This window comes from Podarcis melisellensis (assembly GCF_964234715.1).
Source record: "Podarcis melisellensis genome assembly, chromosome: 10".
NCBI classification, from domain to species: domain Eukaryota; kingdom Metazoa; phylum Chordata; class Lepidosauria; order Squamata; family Lacertidae; genus Podarcis; species Podarcis melisellensis.
This window is the reverse complement of record NC_138542.1, coordinates 52,029,577-52,053,176: the sequence shown is the minus strand read 5'-3', so window position 1 is coordinate 52,053,176 and position 23,600 is coordinate 52,029,577. Positions and strand designations below refer to the sequence as shown.

The 23,600-nt window shown below is 44.5% G+C and overlaps 1 protein-coding gene across 4 annotated transcripts in view; it reads left to right on the top strand.

Annotated features, from left to right (window-relative positions):
• The first annotated feature begins 1,202 nt into the window (after positions 1-1,202).
• CHST11 (carbohydrate sulfotransferase 11) overlaps positions 1,203-23,600 on the top strand; it is a 189,405-nt gene continuing 167,007 nt past the window's right edge. Inside the window, exon 1 of one of the 4 annotated variants that reach the window (XM_081928353.1) lies at positions 1,203-1,594. In XM_081928353.1, the coding sequence (XP_081784479.1) occupies positions 1,219-1,594 (376 nt within the window). In that variant the 5' untranslated portion in view covers positions 1,203-1,218. Of the gene's footprint in view, positions 1,610-23,600 lie in introns of all 4 variants that reach the window. The other 3 variants (XM_081928352.1, XM_081928355.1, XM_081928354.1) reach the window with 3 other exon arrangements.

The window sequence follows — 23,600 nt, the reverse complement described above, 5'->3', positions numbered from 1 at the left end:
CTAGTCCAAGACTCTAAGCACTACTCCACACTCTCAGTGTGTGTGTGTGTGTGTGTGTAGTGTACAGTCTTCAGTATACATGAGGGATGGAGAACTTGTTGTTTTTGTTCTACAGCTTCCACCATCCTTGACCATTGGCCATCCTGGCTGCGGGTGACAGGGGTTAAGAGTCCAACAACATCTGGAGGGTCTTCATCCCTGCTTTACATACACCATCAATTTGGTCTGCCTTTGGAAGTGGAAATGTGCCCCCTTGCTGCTGAAATTTTGCTTCAACAGCTGCTTCACCCCTAGGCCATGTGAAAATTGCGCTCCAAATCATTGTCTATTAAAAAATAAAAGTAGTTGTGTTGTTCCATAAGAAAGAAGAATCCAAAATCCCTACTATTTTGGTGGTCTGAATAGAGGCATTTCTAAAATGTTATATATTAAATTAACTCAAAACCCAAGACTAACATGGATCAAAACTGCAAATGTCACACCTAGTGTGCAGAACTAGGTGTGCTTAATCCCATTTATTTAAATGGCCTTGACTTTACCTGACTGTCCTCCTCCTTTATGACTGCAATCTGAGGCTGATTCATTTGGAAACAAATCCCATTAAATGCACTACTTGCAAATTGTGTAAACTGATTTTAACACTGCATTTCTTATATTGGCGCATCCTGCCCTGGGACCTCTGGGGAAGGGCGAGTAAGAAATCCAATCATTAGTGTTAATAAAACAATAACAGTTCAGAATAAATGTGCTTTGAGGCCAGGGTCTCTCTCAGCCCTGCCTGGAGCTGTCAGGGGCTGAACATGGGACGTTTTGCACGCAGAGCAGGGATGCTCTATCTCTGAGCTACTGTCCTGACCGTGAGAGAGGAGTCCCGGATCATTAACTCCTCGCTTTCTTTCCGTTCTCCTACTTTATTTCCTTGAACTCTTTTTTCCCCAGCCCGTTAGGCGATAGGAAGGAAGGGGATTTCTCTCCCGACCCCCATCTCATTCTGCGCGCTGCGTAGCCCCCGGCGCGAGGCTGAGCCGCTTTAGGACCGCGAGGAAAGCCGCAAGACGCGCAGGGGAAACAGCTGGGCGCGACCACCTTCTCGGAGAGGGTGAGGCGCGCCGCTCCCTCCGCGCGAGGTCCTCTTTCGGCGCGCGCCTCCGCCCTCCCGCCGCCCCCAAACCGAGGGCGCGAGTGGTATCTTCCAGCCGAAGACTATCTCGCGGCCAAATGAAGGAGCGCTGGCAAGCTGCTGCCGCCGCTGCCCAAGGTAGCCTCCAGAGCAGCAGCAGCCGCCGAGGAGGAGGAGAGACCAGCAGCTGCTGCTGCTGCTTCCTCCGCCGGCGCCAACGCCGCCAGCTGAGCGAGCCGGCCGGTCTCGGCGTCGCCGCTGCCGCTCCTCGCAGGCTCCTCAGCCTCCCAACTCTGGGCGAGGGAGCCCGGCCGGTTCCTTTCCCGTTGGCTCTCCTCCTCTCGCCGCCTCGCCCTCGCCGGGACAAAGCCATGAAGGCGGCGCTGCTGGAAGTGATGAGGATGAACCGCGTCTGCCGGATGGTGCTGGTCACTTGCTTGGGCTCCTTCGCGCTCGTCATCTTCTATTTCCAAAGTATGTTGCACCCAGGTAGGGCGGCTGCTGCTCTCGGCTTCTCCTCCTCCACCTCGCGGGGACTTGGCGCGGCGGCGGCGGCGGCGCCTGGGGCTCCGGGGCCGGAGGTAACGCGGGTGGCGGGAGGCGAGAGGAAAGTCCGGCGAGGGAGCACCTCCTCCGAGGCCACGGTAGAGCCGGGTCGCCCGGGGGTCGCTGGCGAGGGGACGGCCAACTTCCGATGGTGGGGGGGGGGCTCAGAGAGGTGGGGATCGGGGTGAAGGCAGGGGGGGGGGTCCGGGGAAGGAGGCGAGGGACCGGGAGCTCCCTTTTTTTGGGGGGGGAGGAATCCCGCCGGCAAGATCGTGCTGCTGTGCCGGGGCTCTGGGGAGAAGGGCGGCCCGAGCGGGGCGCCTGCTGCTGGTGACGGGCTCGCCTCGTTCCTCTCGCCGGCTTCCAGCTGCTGGCCATGTGCGCGCAGACGTTGGAGGAGATCCCGGCTGCGCCGCCTCCGCCGCTGCAGCAACATCAGCATCAGCATCGGAAAGGGCCCGGAGGAGACTCCAAACCCCGCAGCCCTGGACTTTTCATGTACCGTCTCCGTCTTCTTCTTCTTCTTCTTCTTCTTCTTCTTCTTCTTCTTCTTCTTCTTCTTCTTCTTCTTCTTAAGGAGGGTTGCCGTGGTGGTTGTGGGGGGGCGACGACTCCGCCCATTATTTTGCCCTTCTGTCTGTCTCTCCTTACTTGAAGGAAAGGCACTTTCCTGCAGTGATAAAACTGGGAACGATGGCAAGGTTGCAACGCTAAGCCCCCCTGCTGTCAAGTTAACTCCACGGGACTTGCTTCACGGTGGGAGCATTAAAATACAGAAATGTGGAGTTTCAGAAGTGGGACTGATTGATTGATTGATTGGCAGTTTTGCCCTGCCTTTCCTCCAAAGAGGTCAAGGCATTCTACATGGTCCTTCTCTGTTTTGATGGTCACAACAACCCTGCAAGGTAGATCACGATGAGAGAGAGAGTAGCCCAAGGTCACCCAGTGAGCTTCACAGCCTAGTGGAAACCTGGGTGTCCCCAGTCAAAGCCCGTTGCTCTAAGCACCAAGCTGTGGAAACTTTCCCAGCCCCAGAGATCCTTGGCTCCCTGTGCCTCCCCACTGCCACTTGCTTCTAGTGTTTTTCTTGCTTTTTACTCTGCTGTATAGCTAGCCCACAGGGACTGCTACCCATAGCCCAACTTGCCCGAGACAAATGGAAAAGCTCTGTAAATAAAACCCATTAACACATCCATTTAAGTGAAGGACCTTATCCCAGCAGGAGAGCATGTGCTTGGCAGGTAGAATGTACCAAGTTCAATAACTGGGAGAGATTCCACCCCCCCCAAAAAAAAAATCCTTGAGAGCTGCTGCCAGTCAGCATAGACAGTATTGAGCTAGATGGACCAAATATATGCAACTGCCTTAAACCATCCTCTTTCCTTGGCAAGGTGGTAAACTGAGTCTGGTTGTTCCACCGACTCTGTATAGTTGAAGTAAAAAATTCTAGCCCACAGTTATTTATCTGGCTGAATTGAATGGAGAGGGGGGGGGAGAGAAATGTTGTGGATTAATGTGGTGGTAGGAAAGAGCAAAGAAGCACAAGCTTGTGTTGTTTCCTGCAAAGTGCATCTCCAACAGGGTGGGCAAACCTTCAGTTGCCCAGAATGAAGCATGTTGTGAGGAGCTTTAAAATCTTTGTTTAGTTGCATGTAAAATATTTATATCCTGCCTTTCCACCCGCTGTCTCCAGCGTCGGGTTTGCATAGCACCATTGCCTAGAGAAGCTGGATCACTGCAGCAGCAGAGAAGGAGGAGAAAGATCAACTTGCCTGCTGTTACATATATGGGGTTAGGGATCGGAATTCTCATGGCTGGATCAGGGAGAGCCTTGCTGGCAACGCTTGGTGGATTCATTGAGAAATGGGTGGAAATGAGCAGATCTGGCTGGCTTTCTTCTTGCACTTCTTTGGGTGTGTGTGTGTGGAGAGGGGAAGGGTTTGCCTAGGGCGGTGTCACTGCTGTGGCCAGATTGTAGAGTGAGGGTTTTCAGAAGCCACCTTTATGGCAGTGGCTTTTTTCCCTTGTAGTATAGCAGATTAGAAAGAAGCCTTTCTCAAACTTAGTGCCCTTCATACGTTTTGGACGACAACTCCCATTTGTCCTTGGCAGCATGCCCAATGGTCAGAGATGATGGAATTTGTAGCACAAAACATTTAGAAGGTGCTAGCTTGGGGCTAAACTCTGTGCGGCAGGTAGCTTCGCTGTATTACTGCCAGGAGGTAGAATTGTACTGGGGACTAGTGGAGAAGCTAGCTTGCCAAATTTGCCAAGTTTGGGTAGTCAGACACGACAGCTGGGGGCGGGGGGGGGGGGCGGGGAGTCATGCATCAGACTAAATATCTTTTTTAGGCTGTTGTTTAAACTTCATATACTCCGTAGGGTGCTTTCCGACCAGGGTTCAGCATGTTTATGGTTCAAATTCTGTACACACCTACCTAGGAGAATTGATCTCAGTGGGGCTGGTTTCTGAGTAGACTTAAAGAGGGAGGATTGCACATTTAACCACTGTTGCTTTCAAGGAGGGGGTTAAGTTGATGCTCAGTTGTTTCCCAAGGAAAGCAGAGACCTTTAAAGATGCTTAACTTTTGCCTCTGCAGAATCTTATTCCCGTTTATTCTCAAGTAAGCCTCACTGATCACTGAAAGGAATTCTATGTTGAGTTTATGTGCACACTTTCTGTTATTCCTACATTTCTGAAATGTTTGCCATGGTTCAGTCGTATGCATTTGTAATTGCTATCAGAAACTGCAAGATTCCAGAAAAAACAGTATCCACACACATCCACACATAGGCAATCTTCTCTTCTATCCATAACTCATTATAAATGCTTTTCTGCATGTGTCCTTCCTTGGCTGTGAACCTACGATTGGCTTTCCTACAGCAACAAGGGCAGGGGAGGATTGCTTGAAAAAGAACTCGCTTTTCACTTACTGCCTGCTGTCTTCTGCCTTACTGTTTCTCCCACGATGCACTACAGAGGATGTAATAGAGAGATTTTTTGCCACTTGCCAACTGTCAGTTTAACACAGCTGATAAGAAAGTCTTGCCAATTGTTCCTACAGCAACAGTTTTTTTTTTATAAAGTATTTTTACAAGACTCGCCTGCCTGTTGCTGTGTGCATGGATATCGTAACTGGTTGGGAATTTTTGCAGAATTGCACTGGTCAGCTCTGTGGACATGTTCTGCTTCTAGAGGGAGTCAGGTCCCCCCCCCCACAGTAATTTAGAAATGCAGGTCCAGAACATGCTGTAGTGGAATGTTTCACCAGCTAGCTTAGTGGCCTGGGCTAGAATGCATGTGAAATACTTTTACTGGCAATTGCAGACACTTTTGGATGTTTAAGTCCTGTCTTGCCATCAGTAGAGCTTATATTGCAGCTTGGTAAATAAAACACCCCAGAATACTCTTGCTTGAGCTGTTTGCATATACATACCTTCAGGCACTTCTCCAACAGAGCAGGCACAGTGAATCAATGCAACTGCCCTTTTTATATAAAGTGTAGCGAATACTAGAGATTGTGCACCAAACCAGAGCAGAGACTCCCTTTTTTAATTGTGAGGGAACAATATCCCTGAGGACATCTTTTTGGGGGTTTTTTTGGAGGAAGGTACTTCCTAGGCATAGTATTTTTAAATAACTGAATCTAGTTATACTGATAACCGATGATGACAATTCACTTGCTACACTTATCTTATTTATTTATTTGATTTCTAGCCCATCTTTCTACTGAAACGGTGCCCCAGAATGGCTTACCTATTAAGTCCGTAAATGGCTGGAACTTAGTAAGAAAAAGCACCACCCTCCTCAAATCAACAGGAGTCAAGAGTGCTTGATTAGATAGATTATGTAGGGAGGTCCCTTTTTAACATTCTTGATTTCAAAGCCTATTTAAATTTCTATAATGCAGCAAAACCTGGAAATCTTAAGTCACATAGTTTTTACATGTAGTATCTATAGACCCTTGGGCATGGTCTGAAGGCATATGATATAGAAACCTTTCTGAAGGTGTGGTGGTCTAGGTCAGACATCCCCTTCCACTCCGTGTACATAATTAACGTGAAATAAGCCAATGGATGCGTTCTGCAGTTATTTATTCAGAGTGCACGCTGCATGCAAGGGAATATTATTCAAATTAATGGCAGGTGCAGCGGTTCTGTAACTTTTTGCACTTGTACTAGATTGGAAAATGCTATTGGTACATGGGGACGCAGGTACATTGGTACATTAGGGACGCAGGTGGCGCTGTGGGTTAAAGCCTCAGCGCCTAGGACTTGCCGATCGAAAGGTTGGCGGTTCGAATCCCTGCTGCGGGGTGCGCTCCCGCTGCTCGGTCCCAGCGCCTGCCAACCTAGCAGTTCGAAAGCACCTCCGGGTGCAAGTAGATAAATAGGGACCGCTTACCAGCGGGAAGGTAAACGGCGTTTCCGTGTGCGGCTCTGGCTCGCCAGAGCAGCGATGTCACGCTGGCCACGTGACCCGGAAGTGTCTCCGGACAGCGCTGGCCCCTGGCCTCTTAAGTGAGATGGGCGCACAACCCCAGAGTCTGTCAAGACTGGCCCCTACGGGCAGGGGTACCTTTACCTTTACCTTTTACTTACATGGGGTGTCATATCTCAGGCCCACAAATCCTGGCAACACAGTTAGCACAGCATTTAATTATTCTTGTTTTTAATGAGTGGCATTTCAGTTTTCTTGGTACCTCCCGCTGAAACTCTGAAGGTCATAACTTACTGTTTTGTGGGGTGGGGTTTTAACATTTATTCATATATGATGGCAGGTGAGTGTGGCTTGGCTGAAACATATCAGAAGGCCAAGTGGGAGGGTTCTCTACCGTTGATTTATTGAAATGTTTTAATTTAATGGGATCCTAGAATTTTGGCTGGGAAAAGCACCGTGTAGAATCTAGGCAGCGTCCAAGTGTTCAAGTTATAGGGAAATGGCTCTATTTTTATTTTTTTAATTTAAAATCACCTTTTTTTACTATTCTACATTGCAGACCAGCTTCGGAACTGATCACAATTAAAATGCACTTGAAAGGGCCAGCAAACACCTGCTTTTAACACCTGCTATTGTTTTTATGCACAACTTGTACAAACACATCTAAACGTGTAACCCATTAGTCTGACATTAAACTCCTAGTAAAAGCCTAAGTGAACAGCTGGCTTTGGAAATTTAACAACATTAGTGCCATTTGTATCTTTGTGGGAAGGAAGTTCCAGAACTGGGGCTCCACCATCACTAATAAGGCTCTTCCATGTTTTTGCCACTGATTGAACCACAGAGAAAGCTGGTGTGACCATGAAAGCTTCCTTGACTGATCTTATCTCACAGGCTGCCCTATAAGGGAGCAGTCAGGTCCCAGGTTGTTTAAGGCTTTGTATTGGAGTAGGAGAACCTTCTAAGACTACTGTTCAACACACAAAAACTGTGCACATGGTAGTAGACCATGCATCAGCTCTGCTGATTGCTAGGAAGACCAAGCAGGAAATTAATTGTAGAAGCATTCATTTGTCCTTGTTAGCGTAGTTTGACCTTGGGGAAGGCAATCAGACTGAAGATATGAAGCAACTTCCCCAGTGTTTCTTTCAGAGAGGAAGCAAATAATTTCTGGGCTAAACAGCTTTTGCGAAAAGACAACCCAAGTATAGCAGGCTGGGTGTGGGCACTTCTGCAAAAACTGTTTTGGTGCCCATCTTTAAAAGGTGTGTGTAAATTTATCTCCATAGCTGGATTATGGTTCTGAATGAAAACTGATCGCATTCAGCAGGAAGCATCTTGCACTCTTAGCCAGTATGAGATGTGTTGTCTCTTGATTCACTCTGAAGAAGCCTCTTTCTAAAACCCATACCTCTTTCTTTCACATTGCTCCTATCCAAAATAGAGTTTTATTATAAACTGAGATGTCAGGATAGTCCAGTGGGGCCTGACAGAACATAACAGGAAAAAGAAACTAGACCATAGCCTTTGCATTGATTCTCATTGGATTAAATCTTGTCTTTATTTGGTAGCTTCATTGGGAGAAATAGAGTTGCTTTTGAGGTTGGTGCTGATGCAATCAGTAGTGTGCTCTCGTTCCTCCAAATTAAGGCAGAAGCTTGCTTTGGGGGGAAAGTGCAGGATACAGATTGGTTCGGTTCTGTGAAGTCGTAATGGTTATCTGGCTCCAATCTGCATGACTGCGCAACAAGGGACATGGCTAGCATTAAAAAGCCAAATTATATGAAGTGATAGTTATCAGGTGATTAAGCTTAAGCTTTCCCAGCTTGGGTCCAGTTGAAAAGTAGTGTTTTTTGTGTGATAAGAAGGCTCTGCCTGTGATATCTATGCTGGCAATTTTGCGCAATTGAGCCACTGAAATGATTAATTGCATCTGTTGCAGTGAGAAACATGACTGTGTCCTTCTGCATAAAGCCCAGTTGTAACACTAATCAAGCGAACCCTCACTAGTGGAGTATGCCTTATATGGTTGGATTGGAAATATATTTTGTGTTCCTTATGTCCTCTAGTAATGGTGTCATGCTCTCTTAACCCTCCTGGACCAAGCATATATGCTTGTATATTTTCCTTCTCTATTTGCTTGCATTTGTCATATTTTTCTATTAAGTTCGAATGCTAAGAAGCTTGGGTCTGGAGCCTCAGGTTCTAGACCAGGGATGGGGAATTTTCAGTCTTACAGGTCTTGTAGGATGACAGTTTCCATAATCTCTGACCATTGTCTATGCTGGCTGGGACTGATGGCAACTGAGGTCCAACAACATCTGGAGGGCCACAGCTTCCCCACACTTGCCCTAGAGAGGAAGGCCACCCACAATCATCCCTAGATTGTAAGGCTGTATCAGATTATTCACTCTACAGCAATCCTGATAATTTCAGCATAAGGCATTGGATGCTTAGATTACAGGAGAGAAGCTACTCTGGGTCATAGCCATCAAGACCAGACTTGTCAATCTGGTGCCCTCCTGTACTACAACTCCCATCAGTCCTAGGGCCCCAGCCGGCATAGCCAAGGCTGATGGAAGCTGTAGTCCAAAATATCAGGAGGCTGCCAGGTTGGTAAAGGCTAGACTGCTGTGATACAAGCATTCATAGGCAACTCTACTCCCCCCCATTAATATTATTTTTATTGCAACAATTAAATGGTTACTAGAAGCCAAAACTAAGCATTGTGTAGAATTTAAATGGCTCCTGCCTTAAGCGGCTGCCTATCTTGAAGCAAGTTCTATGGAAATCAGTGAGAAGGACCCTGGGTGTGCATGAATATGGTAATGGTCAAGTAGGAGAGTTATGACAAAGCAGTCCTTGACAAAGAAGTGCTGATGTGCAGACAAGGAAAGGTTAACAGTTAACAGACAGTGCTGAAAAAGAGACTTTTCTCCATAATTGCTCTCTGTCTCTGTAATATTCTGGCACATGCCTCTGGCATTTAAAGCAGTTCCACAACAACTTTATGTTGCTCAGTTTAAACGTGTGGTATAGAGGCAACTCTACTTTATCAAATGCATCAAAGAAAGTAGGTTGCTGAATTAATACTGTTCCAACTTTGCTCATTTCGCAGTATACTAATTAAAGCTGAGCTGATTCACAAAATCATTCTGCTTGTTTGGGCGGCATTTAAATAACTTCTCGCTTGTTTGTAATTTATTGGTTGTATAGATTGAATGGGCATATGCATAACTGTGGCTTTGTTCACCATGGATAACCTAGACTAGACTTCTTCTTAAACATGGGGCCCTCCAGATGTTGCTGGGCTACAGCTATTGTAACTATAGCCATACTGACTAGGACTAATGGGACTTGTAGTCATGAACAGCCTCCCAAATATTTTGTTATCTGAGGCAGTGCAGGAAATGATGCCATTCATTTATCCCCAGTCATGGTACCCAAGGCTGATCAAGTCATTTTGACACCTGAGGGAAAAGTCATGCAAGATTGTTGTATTTTTGCAACAATAATAAATTAAATAACTAATGATTTGCTACCCTTTCATGACACCCCTAATCTGCCGCCTGAGGCAGCTGTGTCACACTGCCTAATGGTTGGGCCAGCTGTGGCCGTAGTCCAAAAGCACCTGAGAGACAGCAGGTTAGGAAGGTCTGATCTAGACCAATTATGGGCAATATGTGCCCCATCTGATTGGGTTGATCAGTCCTGCTTTGTCAAAGAATATGTGGAAAGATGGTGGTGATATGGGTCAGGCAATTCTTGGTGGTTGCCCCCAAATTATAGGACTCTCTTCTGTTTGGTTGTTCCCCCACACTGGCCACATTTAGATGCAGCATAAAAAAAATTCTGTTTGTCCAAACCTTCGGCACATAGTTGATAACTTTATTGACTTTGCTGTAATGTTGTTTGTATATTTGGATATGATGGGCTCCTATTGTAACAATGAATGAGTGAACGGATAAATAAATAAATATTGTATTTGTATTTAAATTGCAATAATTATTACTGAAAAAGTGGATGTACAAATTATCATGGGCAAATCTGTGTTCCTTTTGCGCTCTTTTTTGCTTTTGTTTTTTGGTGGGACCGCCCCCTCCCGTGCTGGATTTGTAAATAAACTAATGCAGCCTAAGTTTTTTAACACACACAAACACTAACATAGGGCTGAACTCTTTTTCTGTGCTGCTTTTGAGGGCGGCTGCAGACAGAGGTTAAAGAGTGTACTTGGGTGGAGAAGGGCTGGCTGAAAAAGACAGAAAATTATGCCAACCTGCAAAGCAGTCTTTTGGCTTAGCCTCATGAGAGGTTGTGGAATTTGGGCCCTTGAGGAGTGGATTTCTAGCCCAACTTCTCATTTAGAAACTCATGGCTTCCTGATTGGAAACTGAGGAGAACCCTGTGGAATTTCCTACAGATTATGTGAATTGTTCCACATAGCAGAGCAGGTCTCCCCTCCCCTCTGTTCTGTGAGGCAGTTATGTATCCACCACACTCTTAAAGGGAACGATGCCTGTCTATCTAGCTTCCAGGTACCAAACTGCCAGCTGTCTTTTTGCTCTCCAGACCCATTACATTTCATTGCAGTTCAGTCTTATACATTAGCATAACCCTGGAAAAAACGAATCCTGCATTTATACCTAATGCCATGTACACAATATATGTCAACCAATTCTAGGAGGATTTACGCATGTGAGCCAGTCAGGATAACTGTTTGACAGCCCTGTTGCCAGACTTATGAAATGCTGTGATATCCTTCTAGATTGTAGGAAGGCCTCTATATAAATGCAAAAGAGTATATTGCAATTCTTAGTTTAGCACACTTGAAATTTGCTTCAAAACCAATTACTCCTAAATCCTTTTATTTTTTTTTAATCATTTTGAGAGCTCTGCAGAATGCCTTTCAATATAAATTTGGTGCATCAAAACTCTAATGCAACAGTCAGGCTAGATTATTGGACTTTTTTTCTGGTACTGTTAGCCCCCAGTGGTGAACCTTGGTGAAATGTGTTGCTGAGATACTGCAAACTGCTTCACTTGTATGTATGCTGATCCTTGCTTTCACCATTGAGCTTAGCAATCTTTGGGTATCCCAAAGTGACAACCTTAAGCACATGAAGGGAGGGACAGTGAGGATGAATGTTCCATTTCTTCTTTGAACTTTTTTTTTGCCATTTTTTTTGGCCTTCCAGCTCATGCAAGGTGACTGAAGCAGGAATCCCTTTGTGTCCGTGGAGGCTCCTTGTGTGTTCTAGAACCCTAAAAACCAGGCTTCAAAAAGGTGCAGGGAGGTTCTATGAATATGAAAGGATCCCTGCTGCTCTCACCTTCCATAACATTTAATGTGAGTAAAATGACAGCAGTAAGATGCAGCTATCCCCACGCTATGCCTCGTATTTACAGGTGCCACTGTGGAACATTTGAAGGGGGCCTGTGTGTGTGTGCATGCTAGGAACATAGGGAGCCGCCTTTGTTGTTGCTTAGTTGTTTAGTTGTGTCCGACTCTTCGTGACCCCATGGACCAGAGCGCGCCAGGCACTTCTGTCTTCCACTGCCTCCTGCAGTTTGGTCAAACTCATGCTGGTAGCTTTGAGAACACTGTCCAACCATCTCGTCCTCTGTCGTCCCCTTCTCCTTGTGCCCTCCATCTTTCCCAACATCAGGGTCTTTTCCAGGGAGTCTTCCCTTCTCTTGAGGTGGCCAAAGTATTGGAGCCTCAGCTTCAGGATCTGTCCTTCCAGTGAGCACTCAGGGCTGATTTCCTTAAGAATGGAGAGGTTTGATCTTCTTGCAGTCCATGGGACTCTCAAGAGTCTCCTCCAGCACCAGGGAGCCGCCTTATGTAGAGCCAATTAGACTTGCATTTTCTTTGTAATGACCCAGCTGGCTCTGTATTTACACTGACTGGCAGCATCTCTCCAGGGATTCAGACAGGATGCATTTCTGGAGATGCCAGAGATTTGACCTCTTTTTTTTTTTTTTGCAGGCAAAGCACATCTTCTCACGCTGGGTTACAGCCCTTCCAATGAGCTATATGCCTTTCCATGCTGTCTTCATCTTAGTCTGGTTGAATTTGGGAACACTGATAAAAGAGAGCATTGTCCAGTGGAAGTTAATAACTTTATAAATTGCACTTACTGAATGGAAGACAAAAATGTTATTGACGAAGCAACTGAAGCTTTTGTTCTAACTGTGGCAGTTTTTACACTTCATCTGGCCCTGTTACTTTCCCCCTGGGGAAAACTGCTCTTTAGCGCAAACAGCAACTTGGGTTTCCTGCAGATTGCCATTTGTTTTGGTCTATCACTAAAGAGCGAGTTTTCCCTTGGAAAGGAGTGGGGAAAGGGGGAAACTGCTTGGACCTGTGCTTTCTGGGCACGGCACAATTGGAAGTGTGGACGAGCCCTCATGCCCTTGGTTTATTGGTCCAGCTTAATGTTCAGCTTCTAATTGCTTTCAAATTGGCGTGACTGAAAGTGTGATGCCTGTCCATGCAGATCTGCTGATAGATTGAGGTCCTCTGCTATAAGAAAGAAGGCCTGTTCAGTATGCCAGCTCCAATGGATAGGTCTGGGATGAAGGCCAGAGGGAAGAGAGGTGTGTGGAGGGCTATGTGCTTGATCTCCCAAGCCTGAGTTTCCCCATGCCTGTTTTAAAGGGACTATGGCTGCTAGTCATGCTGGCTATATACTACCTTCAATATCCAGAACCTCATGCCTCTGAACACAAGTCACTGGAGAGGTCTATTGCGCTTGTGTCCTGCTTGTCGGCTTCTGGTTGGCTACTGTAGAAAACAGAATGGTGAACCAGATGGGTCTTTGGTCTGTTCTTAATGCACATGCCAGCTTTTGGACAGGAATGTACTTGGCAGCCATATATAATTTTCTCCCCTCAATTTTCAGTAATGGCCACTTGCTGTTTAATTCACTGGAGGGGGGGGGAGTCCCAAGAAACCCCAATGCACTCCCCTGGTATTTTTGGAAATGTCAGTACCACCCAAGGTAACTTTCCACTAATTTTCAAGTTGTAGGAACACCCATTACTCTGTAATGGCAATTTCCATCGGGCAAAATGTATAGGTTCTTTTTCATTCTTTAATTGGTCAAAAATGTTAGTACAGATATTTGCTAAACACCTTATAAATAGCAAGGGAGTTTTGTGCTGGCTTTCGTAATATTAACGCCGTACATTAAAACTTGTCACGATTTGGCTTAAGCCTCATTTTTTCCAAGACACACCATTTCCTATAGCTTGGAACATTTCCCCCTTTTTTATTCATAGGAATAAGTTAGGCTGTGGATTCTCTTTGAATAATAATCATAAAAAAGCCCTGGCCTTGGTCAAGTGTAACTGGCTTGCTGATCATTTCATGTCTCTTTGGGGGGGGGGTGAGCAGAGTTTCTGAACGCTTAAATTGTTTCCTTGATTTGCTTACCAGGGAGACAGAATGGTTTACGTACTTGCATGATGCATTGAAATGTTAGAAGCAGTTCAGAGCAGTGGTAGAAATTGCATCCTTGTTATGTACCCCCCCCCCCCCGCCAAAGGTTGCTCTGCGGTGTTTAGAGTTTATACACCAATATGCTCTATCAGAGCTCTCTCTGCCTGTGAGGCTGGTTTATTCTCCCCCCCCCCCAAAAAAATATTGTGCACATGTCACTATAATACAACCACTGTTTCTCCTCCAAAGCATTGGGGTCTAAATCGGATGTATTATTTATCAACTTGAAGGTAACTTGTATCTATGTTGAGGGGTGGTGTTTGATAATAATGCAAAACAGTTGAAAGAGGGGGCTAGTTCTCCTCTTTTTCTTCTTTTTAGGAGGTGCTTGCTTAAGGCCTTTTGTGTAACAGCAAATGTTGTTTTTTAATTTAGGCCACTTACTAACTGGATTTCCTGTATCATAGGAAATTCCAAACCTGGGGCAATGTGTTTTCCTATCATGGCTATGGGTGAAAAGCCAGCATTTAGAGTTTTGCAATCAAAAAGGGAAACTAAAAAGATTGGCTGTGATCCAGGTAAGGTTAGCTGTTGTGTTGTGGCCAAATCCTATTGAAATTGATGGGGCTTAAGTGAATCAAGACAATTTATTTATTTTAAGGGGACTTAGTCATGAGTAACTTTATCTGGATTGAGGTTCTTGCGGCTTTGGTAACGTGGTACGTGTTGTTTGCTGTTATTTCAAAGATTAAAAATACAAAATACACAAAAGATAAAAAGATTGTTTTTATTTCTTAAAACACACCCACCCACCCAAAATTGGTTTGCAATACACGGAATGGCAATCTTGCAACATTATAACCCCCAAATTGGTTTGCAACACACAAAATGGCAATCTTGCAACATTATAACATTGCAAAGGTGCCTTTTGATTGAGGAAGGAAAGAATTGTCCCTGCAATTAATGATTTTTGATGTGCTAAAAATATTTTGCATTTGTCTATTTTTTCTTCTGCTCTCAGATAGTATGTCACTATGCCATTCTTTTCCACCATAGAATCATAGAATTGTAACTTTGGAAGGGACCCTAGTGTTTATCTAGTCTAACCCCTGCAATCACAGAAATAAGTTAAATAATGCCTGGCAAATGACCATCCAACCAATGTTAAAAACTTCCAATGTCCATGAAGCTGCTGTTAGTAATTTTTGTAGTCTCCAACTTTGCATCCACAGTGCATAGTGGTGGCTGGTTTTTTCCCCTTTGATGAGGGACATGCCTGCACCTTTTATGACACTATCTCTTTTTCTGGTCTTTTAGATGTGGCAGCCATTTTGTGTTATGCCACACCCATGGCAACTATTTTGTGCCTTCCCACCCCATCCCTGGGGCAGCCATTTTGTGATGGGCATCTGCAACATTTTCTCAACATTCGTAACATGCCCTCTAGCTCAGAAAGGTTGACAACTCCTGCTGTAAAGCGTTAAGGCCAGATATTGAGGTGCTTACATGATCCTGTTACATCAATGGGTTTACTTCTGAGCTTAAAACCAATTTCTGAATCCTTCACAGTCACCTGCCAGAGTTGGAATATCACCACTATCTTCTCTGTTTTCAGTGGAGCTACAGCAATTTATCCTCTTTAAAAGACATTAAAAAGTGAATGCTACAACAGTTCTTTTTCTGCCTTGTTAGAGGCAAAGATCAGTGAACTTGGCACTAAATGAATCCGATAAAGGCATTGAAGACCCTCAGCAGGATAGGAAATTTCATGTGGGCAACATGGAGGGGGAATAGTCAACCCCCCTCCCAAAAGTACTTCACAGTCCATGAGATTGTTCCTCTGAAGCTCCTACTTCTTTGGTAATTATGATGTCTAGAAAGTAACCACAAAAATGCTCTCAAAAATTTAACAAACCAGCCATTGTGTTAAGTAAGCCTAAGTATGTATAGTTGAAATAATCACATATTAGCCTTTCCCAGCCCACCCATATCTCAGTTTTCCCCCTTCCTCTTTATTTTCAGATTGTAAGACTCTTGGGCTAGGGGCCGGTCGTGCCTGTTCTTTGGAACTACGTTGCCTCCTATGGGGTTTTTCACCTATTAGAGGGTGGGAAGTATTAGTATACAGAAGTACCTCAGGTTACATATGCTTCAGGTTGCATTCGCTTCAGGTTACAGACTCCACTAACCCAGAAATAGTGCTTCAGGTTAAGAACTTTGCTTCAGGATAAGAACAGAAATCGTGCTCCGGCAGTGCAGCAGCGGCAGCAGGAGGCCCCATTAGCTAAAGTGGTGCTTCAGGTTAAGAACAGTTTCAGGTTAAGAACGGACTTCCAGAACGAATTAAGTACTTAACCTGAGGTACCACTGTATGCTGCTAGATGAGTATCTTACGTAGTTGGTTTTGTCTGTGATTTACTTTTCCCTTCCCTAGGTTTAAATTGTTTTAATGTGTTGCACTTTATTTTCACCAAGTCGCTTTGAGACTTTTTATTGCAAAAAAAGTGACAGATGAATGAAATGAAATGCACGTAGATGGTGCTAAATAAATATATATGCCAAAGAACATAATGTTGAAGCTTGTGGGGAGGTTTCTCTCCATTATTCCCCTTCAAGAAACCAACCAACAGTGGCACCCCTAAGCAGTTCTTTATGGTGTTTGCCAAAGACAAATAGACACCAGTTGTGGCACAGAGGGTTGTGGAGGAAGGCTAAATTCAGAGCTGTTGTTGCAATGGCCTGTGAGTGCCTTTTCTGGCCCAGGAATGTCTCTCACTTTGAAATTTTATCTTTATATCTGATGGAGATGTAAGAAAAAGGTGCAGGCGATTTCCTACCCAGTTGCAAGCTGAGTGCACAATTACATCACTTCAGATGTTTAAGACTAACCTTATGTATGGAATTCTGCACTGATTTTCTGTCCTCTCATCACAAAATATCTGGTTGCGGACCTGGCTGGTTTTGTCTTTGTTGTGTGGCTCTCACATGGCAGGTTTTCAAAATGATGGAAGCCTGACAATGTAATGCTTTAATTTGTTGCTCTTGCTGTTGTTCAGGGTGTAGCCAGTGGCGTGTGGTCTGAAAATGTTCCAAGGGTCCTTTGGTAAACTTTTCTAAGCATTAGCTTAGAGATTGCTAGTCCCTTTGCTTGCTCCCTCTCTTTTAATTTGGTCAGTTTATTTATGCGATTATAATATTTGCCTCCCTGTTTGTCTTGGCACTTGAGTGTTTTAGGCTTAATGAACAAATGCGTCCAAGATTCAATTCTTTAGTCAGATTAACATTTGTACTCCCCCTGATTTTCTGTGCAAACAGTGTCTCCTTTGCTAGCAGCCAAAACAAAGCTTCCTACATCACCACAGTGGTTTGTAAACAGTTCTAGTTCTTGCTAAAATGAGTAATTTCTTCACAGGATATAAAGGCACCAGTTCTACAGATTTTAGGCAGAGCTGCTGCACTGGATTACCGGAGGCTATTATCAAAAAAAAAAAAATGTGTGCAGAGATCATTTTGTGTTCATGGAAATATGGGGTCCCAAACAGTGCTTAAAAAAGAAGGGAAAAAAAGGAGAGAATGGGACAGAGAGAGAAGAAATCAAATTTTTCATTTGGCTCAATTTTCAAAACACAGCTCCTTGGACTAGGCAGGCAGTATGTCCATCAAGTAGTCTATAGATCTGAACAAGTGCCCATTCAGTGACTGTGGGAGTAATACTGTTCTCATGCAAATATAGGTTGGGCTTTCAGGACCTTTCTTGCATCATTCTGGATAGTGGATTGTGGGATCTATGCAGATGTGGGATTTTTTTGTTTGGTTGGCATTTTGAGGCATTGAGCACCAAATTCCAGGGGGTTCAAGGCAAGGATTAAGGGATTCCCTGATTCGTGTTGCACCAAATTCCTTGTAAACAATGCAGTATAATCCTATGCATGTTTCTTTTGAAGTAAGTCTCTCTGCTTATAATGGGTGTTAATAGCATAGTTAAAATCATGTATATTTACCTTTATGATTGTCATTTACGATCTTGTGATCATCATGCCTATCTGAAAGAGTTTTTATCCTCTCTGGTGATCATAGAATCTTAGAGTTGGAAGGGACAAGACAACCAGTTTGCACTTGCTACAAGTGTATTGTTGCTTGTTCTCTGGCAGAATGACAAACATGGCACTGGTGTTACAGGTCACTGCATCAGCTCCCTCACCCTCCATGTCCCTGGTCCTGTGCACACCAAGACACAGAGCTCTGCGCCTCCCCCTTAAACTCCCCCTCTAAATGCGAGCTCCGGTTGCGAGCTCCCAGGATCTGCACTGAGCTATGTTTGACTGTTGCTGGTTGCTAACTCCTCCCTCAGCCTGGCTTCCTCTCAGCTGTAACTCCTCCCCCTCAGATACTGTGTTCCTACAAAGCAATCAGCCACACACACCTTCAGGCTCCAAAAGACACAAGCTCACTCTCTTCAGTCTCCTCCAGCAATCGTTCTCCCTGTTTGCGATGTCTGGTTGCAAGCTCTGAAATGCTCTTTTAAAAATTGTGTACCAACCACATATCTTAAAACGATCATCAGCGGGAAGGGAAGTAAAAAGGAAAAATCACTCTTAAGGAGGGATGAAAAGGAAGGATTCCAAAGTCCATTAGAGTCAGCAGTGTTTCCCCAATGTTTCATTCACTTGTAGCCAAGCTAGAAATGATGAAGGATGAATTTACATCCTTTGGTTTTCTGCCATGATTCTGTAATGATGTAGTTTCACAGCTGAATGGCAAAATTTAGCTATAAGTACTGGGCTAATTGGAAAATGCAAACAGTACCTTGAGATGGAATGTCTAATGACTCTGTGAGCATATTTTGTGGGGTGGCAGCATTTCTCAGAGTTGTGTACCATGTTAGTGCAAGGAATAATGGCTGATACAGTGCATATATGTTTGTTTTTTTTAAATGTTGAGTGTGAGCATTTGGTATAAAATGGCATTCTCAAGAGCGCTTAGCACTAAAATATTTGCTTCATTTACTTTAGCTATTGGCTTATTTGTTAGCACTATTTCACTATAATAGAAAAATGGTAGTGCTTGGAAATTTGTAATTAATTCCACCCTCCCTAAACTGACCTTTTAAGGGTCAATGTATCACAGCCACCACTGAACAGGAAGTAATAACCTGGCTGAACCTGTTAAGAGGAAGGATTTAAAGTTGTAAAGGCGGTGGTTGGTGGGGCTTTTCTGAATGAGCCTCACCTCAACTGACTCATTATAGAAGGATCTTGGCCACAGGGAAAGATACTGCTAGATAGAAGAGCAGTATATGAAATTCAGTAGCTCAGATGAAAGTTCTAAAGATTACTGCCCATCTATATATTTGGAACTTTCTTCATGTTTCCTCTTACACCTTTCCTGGAGAACTGCAGAATATACTGAACAGGCTTATATGGTCTTCCATAGTGTTGGTGGGGAAATCTCAGTCCTACTTTTTAAAAATAAAGATCACAGCTGATGACTGAAGGTACTATGTATACAAGCGTAGCAACTATATTTGATTTTAAGGAGGCCTGGAAAAATGGAAATTCATTTGCAGTTGTGACCTGAAAGCATGAAAAGAAAAATGGCACGACGATAAATCAAAGCTGCCAAATCAAGAAACATCTTTTAATCAAGTCATGTCCAAGTTCCTATTAATGTGCCCCCCCATCTATTTGATAGTACAAAACTGTAGCTGGCATATTCACTTTCTCCGCTTTTGGCCTCACCCTCATGTAATGCTAAGCCACAAAGCTTCGTTTATTAAGCCATACTGTGCATGAGCTGCATGCTGATAGGCAGCCTGAGTGCTGTCTGCTTTGTTGTTCCTTTTGCCGCAAACCACAGAGGGGGCTAAACAAACCAGAGAGGGGGCTAGCCTAATATTATGACCAGACCCAGTATGATGGTGTGTTACACCCTGACAAACCACGGTCAGTAGCCAGGCTGACTACTGGTCTTTGCTAGGGTGAAAACAGACCTGTGATCCTGGATTCAGACATAACCCTAAGCTTTATCCCTTCATGGTTTATTGCCCACCTGCATGAAGGAAGGAATGAAGTGGGAAGGCTCCAGTGGTGTGCACCAGCATGCTGGAGGTGCACACTACAGTCATACCTCATGTTATGTCTGCTTCATGTTACGTTCTTTCAGGTTACGTCCCGCAGCGACCTGGAAGTACAGTGGTACCTCGGGTTACAGACGCTTCAGGTTACAGACTCCGCTAACCCGGAAGTAGTACCTTGGGTTAAGAACTTTACCTCAGGATGAGAACAGAAATCGCGTGCTGGCGGCGCAGCGGCAGCAGGAGGCCCTAGTAGCTAAATTGGTACCTCAGGTTAAGAACAGTTTCAGGGTAAGAACAGACCTCTGGAACGAATTAAGTTCTTAACCAGAGGCACCACTCTACCGGAAAGGGTTACTTTCGGGTTTCGCCACTCACGCATGTGCAGAAACGCAAAATGACACCATGTGCATGCGCAGAAGCGTGGAATTGCAACCCATGCGTGTGCAGATGCGCCACTGCAGGTTGCGTTCTTTTCATGTTGCGAATGGGCCTCCGGAATGGATCCCATTCACAACCAGAGGTACCACTGTATGTCCATAAACCAAGCTTTGTGACTTACGGGCAGATGCAGGCCCCTACCCTTTCCCTTGCAGTGAAGCTCACTCTCATGTCAGAAATGTTAATTGGGTTTTCAGCCTCGGAGAGCCAACTTTTACAGCCTCTGACAATATTTATGGCTTAAGTTTTGACAGATTCACAGTCTTATCTGCCAGTGTGGAATATATGAATGTTTAGAATTGCCTTCTCCCGAGCCAGGCCATTGATCCATCTAGCCTGGCGTTGCCCACTCTGAATGGCAGATGCTCTCGGGCAGAAGGCTCTTCCAGCCCTGCTAGCCAATATCTTTAAAACGGGAGATGTGATGGATTAAACCTGAGGCCTCTTGTGTGTGTTGTGTAATTGGGCCATGACCCACCTTGAAGCTATTTCCAGGGATGGTGGCCGACAGACACTGCTTCCAATATTTGAAGCTCTTGTCAGGGATTGGCAGGAGGGAGAGGAAGGAATGGGCACTTGAAAGTAAACACAAAAACAGCACCCCCCAAAAAAACCCCCTGAGTTTCATCATAAATGTGCTGATGTTATCTTAGTGCCATCAGGGCAAGGCTTGGTGGGGGATAAACCCACTGCCTCAATCAGCAGAATGAGCAGGGGAAGTATAATCACCACAATAATTTTATTATTAATTGCAAACTAAGCAGGACTGGGTCACCCCATTTTGATGTAAGACACATTATCTTCTAAAGTAGGTGCACTCATAAAACCCTTGTCTACCTAAAGCAGTAAAGTGCTCACATCCAAATGAACTACAATAATTATAGGGTGGGGGGAAGTAGGACTTTCTAGGGTCACAGCCACACATTTGAAAAGCATGGCTTTTTAAAGAATCCCAGGAGCTGTCATTTATCCTTGGTCCACATAAACTGATGCCATAATATATTTGCTGGTTTTTAAAGTGTCTCAGTAGGAAACTAGCATGGCTACTCTTCTGCATATAGGAAACTTGTTTTAACTGAGTGATTATTTACTTAAAAACGGGAATGTTTGGTCTTGCTGATTTTAAAACATAGTTTTAAATCAGTCCACCACGTTGAATACATTTGCACCTTCTCTGTTTCATTATTTTGAAGGATATCTATTGGCCACTAACACCAAGATCAGCAAGGATGGGTATCAACAGAAGTATTTCATTGACTAGGAACTGGATCACTTGCAAAGCAATGTACCAGCAAACACTGCCCCTTCAGTGTCCTCCTTTCACAAAGAGTAATGAAAATACTGGGTCCATCCAGTGTCTGGCTAACTTTGTGCATCAAGTCTTGCCAAAAAGCTTAAATAGGAGAAAGCCAATGGAGCAGGGCTTCACTATGCCACAAGCATACAGAAGAAAGCTTCCCTTTCTTGATAGATTACTACCAATTCACAGCCAAGTACATAAAAAGGGGCTGCCATATACAGTCCAAGGATTTTGGAACCTTACGCATGCATCATAAACATTTTGCAAATGTGGTTTATGTATTGTATAGCTTGAGTCTGTTTTCTGACAGGTTTAACAGCCCTGTTCTCCTGACTATGTTCTCTGGGAAGACCCATTGATTTTACTGCAACTCGGGCAACAATTCTACCCACAAATTTACCTGGAAGTAATTTTCAGTGAACTCATTAAGACACACTTCTGTGTAGTGAAGTATAGTGGTTAGAGTTTCTAGCTAGGACCTTGGAGACAAGCTGGGCTATAAATGCAGCAAACAAATAAGCAAAATAAATAAAACAGACATGCATAGGGTTGTACTGTCAGGGTAGAGCTGCAAGTGCAACATGTAATTGCATATATACAGCAAAAGCTCAGTGAAGGTTACTTGTTGTGGTCTTATGACTATCACTTGCTGCAATTGAAATCAGTTTTGGAGAGGAAGCCTTGGAGAGCATTACACAAATTGCTGAAACAATGTTGTTTCAACCTCATGACAGCAACTGTGCGTATTTTTAAATTTCCCTGTAGCAGCACTATTGCTAAGAATCCCCCCCATCCCTTCCTTTTTAGAAGAGAGTGTGTAAGGGGGCTTTTGGTGTCAAAAATACTATTTTGAGAGTTCATAAGGGTGTAGTCACAGCTTATGTGGTTGTTGCGCTCCTGATATGGGTGTTGCTGCAGCTTACCTGCATAAGCACCTCTGGAGGCAACCTGTGGAGGCAATCTGGTGTGCCTGCCATATCCCATCCCACTGCTGTTCAGGTGAGCTACAGTGGATGATGATCCCCAGAGGGTGGCTCTGTGGTCCCCTGCCGCCACCGCAACTACTACTACAAGAGTCACTACTGCAGGAATGTCCTGCAGTTTTCAAAACTGGTATTTAGACTGGGATCCACACACGTCGCAGAAAAACAAGTCATTTGAGTAATTCAACAAAATGGTAGAAGGTGGTAGAATAGACTGCATCATATCAGACTACAGGAGTGTGCGTGTTTGTATGTAAATACGAATCTGTCCGTTGACTTTTGCAGGGGCTCTCACAATCCAGGGCATAATATGGAAGCATGCAGCAAAACTGCTGAAGCTAAACAGGTGTCAACGTTTAGATGCAAGACCACCTGGGATTCCGACATGTGCTGCTATGGTGGAAAGGTGGGATAATATGTAGGTGTGAGCATTTAGTCTAGGAAGCCCGGGCCCCCTGCACATGTGCGAACACAATCTATCCATCCATTTGTTACTACCGCGATAGGATTTTGTTAGGTGGTAAGTGAATGTTCTTGGTACTGAACTAGTCCCAGGCCATACAAATTCAGGGGCAGTGCAGGGGCTGTGTTGTGAATGTGAAAGTCCCCAAAACTGCCAAACTCTTTGTATTCCCCTGGCAACTTATTTTTATTTTTATGCAGAACATCAGTCACACATGGTACATGTTGACTATTTAGTGAGCGACTAAATTTTGTTTACAAATTTTCAAGGAGAAGCAGCAGCTGTGTATGAATCATGTTTCCCTGGCACACTCAAGTGCTGAGGAAATGGGTTCAGACTTTACTCAGACTTTTCACTTTTGGTACACTCAGATATAATTCTAGTGAATTTTGAAATTGTAGGCCAAGGATGGAAGTAGCATCCTGCTATGGGGCAGGATTCATCTAAGGACTTCAGCTTAAGCAATGAGGTTTTCTTCCTCTCACTCCCTGCATCCCCCCAAAATGACATGGGGTATGTATGTCAGGATTAACTCTCAGAGCATGGGATGGCAGAAGGAGAGCAGGGGTTGTTCCATCCAGGAAGCTGGAATGCTTGTTCAGATGGAGTGTTCATAATAGTGCAACATTGAATTCCATCCATAATATTTTTATCTGGCACTGGCTACAGTTTTGCGACCTCCCTGAGCAGAAAACCCTATATCTGTATTGCTGCTGGTTGCATTTTATGTCTCTGGCAGCTGAGATGTTACCGTAATGGTACAGAAGAGATCTCATTATAAACAGATGC